This window comes from Poecilia formosa, unplaced genomic scaffold (assembly GCF_000485575.1).
Source record: "Poecilia formosa unplaced genomic scaffold, Poecilia_formosa-5.1.2 Scaffold739, whole genome shotgun sequence".
NCBI lineage: Eukaryota > Metazoa > Chordata > Actinopteri > Cyprinodontiformes > Poeciliidae > Poecilia > Poecilia formosa.
The window spans coordinates 107,855-112,369 of record NW_006800678.1 but is presented as its reverse complement, the minus strand read 5'-3'; the positions used below and the strand labels follow the sequence as shown (position 1 = coordinate 112,369).

The 4,515-nt window shown below is 42.6% G+C and overlaps 1 protein-coding gene across 1 annotated transcript; it reads right to left on the bottom strand.

The window, feature by feature from the left end:
- Positions 1-740: 740 nt before the first annotated feature.
- Positions 741-3,775, bottom strand: LOC107834739 (uncharacterized). The gene is made up of 2 exons (XM_016666543.1): positions 3,460-3,775; positions 741-3,072 (listed from the first exon to the last, which is right to left on the bottom strand). The coding sequence occupies exon 2, from the start codon at positions 2,892-2,894 to the stop codon at positions 741-743; it is 2,154 nt and encodes a 717-aa protein (XP_016522029.1). The 5' UTR covers positions 2,895-3,072; positions 3,460-3,775.
- Between the last annotated feature and the right edge of the window lie 740 nt (positions 3,776-4,515).

Here is a 4,515-nt window from a genome sequence, read left to right as displayed (position 1 = left end):
CTTCTCGTTCCATTTCTGCCTTTCTTGAAGCAAAGGTAAATATTCTCGAACCCATCTCTTCCAACACAGGTCAGCCAGGTATTGCACCTGTTTCCATCGTCTTCTTGCATACTGATCCTCTGGCTTAAATGTTCCAGGGGGAAGTGAAGGCTTTCCGCGGAGCAAGAGCAGATGATTGGGGGTAAGAGGCTCCAGATCATTTGGATCATCTGAAAGGGTTGTAATAGGGCAATCGTTCAAGATGGCTTCTGCTTCACACATTACTGTACTTAGCCCTTCATCATCAAGAGTTTGCTGATGCAGCACCGAGTTGAGTACTCTTCTCACCAGACGAATCATTCGCTCCCAAACACCAAAATGGGAAGCAGCAGGTGGATTAAAAATCCAATTAATTTCCACCTGTGCCAAAAATTACTTTGTGTCCTGGTCTAGAAGAGCTTCTTTCAGTTCTCTCTCAGCACCAACAAAGTTTGTTCCATTATCAGCCCATAGCTGTTTAACTTGTCCTCTTCTGCTGATAAATCTCCTCAATGCATTGATGCAGGAATCTGTACCAAGTGAAGCTGCAGTCTCCAAATGGATGGCTCGACTTGCCAGGCAGGTAAACTAAACACCATATCTCCTGCAGCGTGTTCTTCCCCTTTTGACTTCAAATGGCCCAAAATAATCAACCCCAGTATTAAAAAAGGGGGGATGGTCTGGGAGAATCCTTGCAACAGGTAAGTCAGCCATTTTTTAAGTTAAGGGTCAGCTGTTGTATCGCCTGAAACTTTCCGTCCACGAGACACATAATCAGCTGAATTTTCTTTTGTGCCGACGTGATTCCACTCGGTAGGTTCAGACAAATTTCTGATGGTTGCAATTCTGTTTGCCACAAACGTCTGAAAGCATCCGTCTTCATTGTTGATGTATTTTAACACAGATGTGCTGTCAGTCCAGAACATCAATTTTTCTAGGTGTATATTCAGCTCTGCTTTGACCATAGCATCCACCTTCACTGCTAAGACAGCAGCTGAAAGTTCCAGCCTGGGAATGGTGATGACTTTCTGTGGTGTTACTCTGGCCTTCCCCATAAGAAAAGCAACATGAATGGTGCTTTCGTAATTTATCATCCAAATGTACACAACAGTTCCATATCCGGTTTCACTAGCATCTGAAAAATTGTGTAATTGTGCATGCTTTATGGCTCCAAACCCCACAGGTTTTATGCAGCGGTCGACACTAAATGTAGACAGTAGCACAAGTTCCTCCAGCCATCTTCTCCATTTGTGTAAAATGTCTTGTGGCAGTGCATCATCCCAGCTACAGCTTCTTTTACACAGTTCCTGCAGCAACAGTTTTGCTTCCAATGTCACTGGAGCCAGGAAACCCAAAGGGTCATACACAGAACTATTCCCAGACAACATTCCACGCCTGGTCAGGGCTAGATGTTTCAGCTTTATCTTAAACTGGAAGGCATCAGTCTCCACACACCACTGCAGACCCAAAGCTCTTTCCATTGGAAGCTTATCAATATCCAGATCCAACATCTTCAAATCTTTAGCTCTCTGCTCTTCTGAGATGGCCTGCAGAACAACACGACTGTTGCTTATCCATTTTTCCAATGTGAAGCCTCCTTTTTCACACAGAGCAACAAGATCTTTTATCAAATGGATAGCTTCCTCTTCAGTGGCTGCACTTTTGAGGCAATCGTCAACATAAAAGTTCTGTCTTACAGTTTCTATGACCTCTGGTGGAAATTCATTCTGATTGTCTTGGGAAGTTCTTAAAGCGTAGGCTGCACAGCTTGGGGATGAAACAGCTCCGAATAGATGGACCATCATCCTATAAGGTACTGGTTCCTGCCTGATGTCCCCATTTGGCCACCAGAGAAAGCGGAGGAAGTCTCCATCTCTTTCTGGCACCTGCACTTGATGAAACATAGCTTTGATGTCTCCCATTATGGCTATTGACTCTTCTCTGAACTTCATAAGGACCCCCAGCAGAGTGTTGGTGAGTTTGGGGCCTGGCCGCAACTCACTATTCAAAGACACTCCTCTAAATATTGCAGCGCAGTCAAACACCACACGTAGAGATTTCTTTCTTGGATGGTAAACCCCATGGTGGGGAATATACCAAATTCTTCCATTGTCACAATGCAAAAGGTCCTCAGGTACACGTTCTGCATATCTGCATGAAATGATGTTATTCATGTACTCCACATACTCCTGATGAAAGTTTTGATTAAACTTTAATCTTTTCCTGAGACTTTGTAATCTCTGTTTGGCTACTGCTAAATTATTTGGCAAACAAACATCCATTCTTTTAAATGGCAGGTTCAAGCAATACTTTCCATCCTGTATTGCTGCAGATGTTTCCATAATATTGAGAAACGTTTCGTCTTCTCTGGACATTTCTTGCTTATCAGTTGGTCCTTCACAGAAATCATGGTTGTACTGGCTTCTGAGCAGTTCATCCAGCTTGCTCAATGAGATTCTGTTCACTGTTACAGATGAGACTTCTTGAGTACTGTTGCTATCCAAGGGCCCATTGACCACCCAGCCAAGTACAGTTCTGACGGCATATGGACCATTGTCTTGACTGTTGATGACTTCCCAAGGTTCCAATAACTTTGGAGCATTGGCACCAATTAACAGATCAACCTCAGCATTTATGGACGGCATGTGAACTCTTGACAAATATGGCCACTTTATTAGATCTTCGGATGTTATCATATCATCTTTGGTCACAGGCATCTGTCTCTGCGTAATAATTTCTGGCAGAGGATAAAATGTATTACTCTCCAGACCAGCCACCTCAAGATTACAGAGAGAAAATGCTGAACTTATTTTAGCTTGGCCCATTGTTCGAAGAAGGACTTGTGTTCGCTTTCCAGTGAGGTTCAGTTGGTGCATCAGTCTTTCAGAGCAAAATGTTCCGGTGGTGCCTGGATCCAAGACGGCATATGTTTGGATGGCACATTGTCCTTTCGTTGCTTTAACCCTTTACAGGGAGCACAGATAGCATTCCACGGTCCTTACCGGCCCCTGTAGGGCCACGTTGCATTCACAATTGATGGGACCTCTGGTATTCCTGTTTCAGACTCAGCAGAAATTGTCTCTCTTCTTATATGTAGCACAGTTGGATAACTTTCATTACAAATTTCACAAGTTAATCGTGCTTCACAATTCCTGCTAATGTGACCCCACTGCAGACAGCCAAAACACAATCCTTTTCTTCTCAACAGAAATACTTTGTCCTTGTGAAGTTTTCTTTTAAATTGTTTGCATTCTTCCAGTGGGTGAGCTTCTGAACAACAAGCACAACTTCCTGTAGCTGCAGCATGTTGCTGATCAACCTCTCCTGAAGCACTCACAGTTGTTACAGTGCTGGCCACTTAATCCCACGTTGTTGCCATTAGATGTACTGAAGCCATAATCTTGTAATTCTCAGAAAAAAAGGATCTGACAAAGTCTTGACATGTCGCTCAATGAATGTAACCATATCACTAAATCCTGCCCGGTATCCAGTTGTCTCCATTATATCATAAGCTTTATTTCTCCAACACTCTCATGACTTGTATGGCAGTTTAGAAAGGATTGCTCTCATGTTTACGGGCATATTCAGCTCCTGCACAAACTCCAGCTTTTCCATTACATTACAGCAGCCACGCAAAAATAAAGAATAACTCTGTAATGCCCTAATGTCCTCAGTTCTTATTGTTGGCCAAGACAAAGCCTTGTTAATATATGCAGCTGCAGCTTTGTAAGGGTTTCCAAACTGTTCCTGCAATAAAGTCTTTGTTACAGTATAGCCATAATCTGGATCAATATGCTGACAACTGCGCACCAGCTCACAAGGTTGACCTTTAGTAAATTGTTCCAGGTAGTACAGTCTGCATTGGTTGCTTTGATTTCAACTCCCTGTTCAAAGGCTTTAATAAAGGCTGTTGCTGCTTTACCAAGGCTGCTGTGATTTCAGTTTGTCTGCTCGTGATGGTGAGAAGTTCTCCAGGTAATTGTTTGATGGTTGGGTTATATTCTCATGTTTAAAATGCTCTTTTGATTGTATTTGGGTTCCACTGGCTTTATGTTGACCCCCCACAGGGTGCTGGTTTGTTGCTACGATTCTCTTCGGTCTCACATCCAAAGGTTTATTTTCCTTTGATGCCATCTTTTGTTTAGTCTGGTTTACATCGTCCTGTTGAGTTGTTGGATTTTCCATTTCATTTTTAGGAAGAAACTCTTTCACAGAAGGGTCCAAACTTTGCTTTAATCCCTTTGTCTTTGGTTTCCTTTTATAATATGAGCTCACTGAGTTTGATGTTTGTGAAGTACAAATTATACATTTCCATCTGTAAGTCGGATTCAGCCAACCCAGTTTCCAGTGTGAGCATCTCTTTTCTTTTCCTCAGATTCTCCTCCTCTTCTTCAATAGCATGTCTTTCTTTTACAGTTTTCACAGGGGCCAAAACTGAGGCCCTTTTAGCTGCTGCCTTTAACTTTACAGAAGAAGTTATGCTGGTATTAACACTCA

What these genes read in the sequence shown, in the direction of transcription:
- LOC107834739 (XM_016666543.1), bottom strand. Translation starts at nt 2,894, where the DNA reads ATGCACCAACTGAACCTCACTGGAAAGCGAACACAAGTCCTTCTTCGA.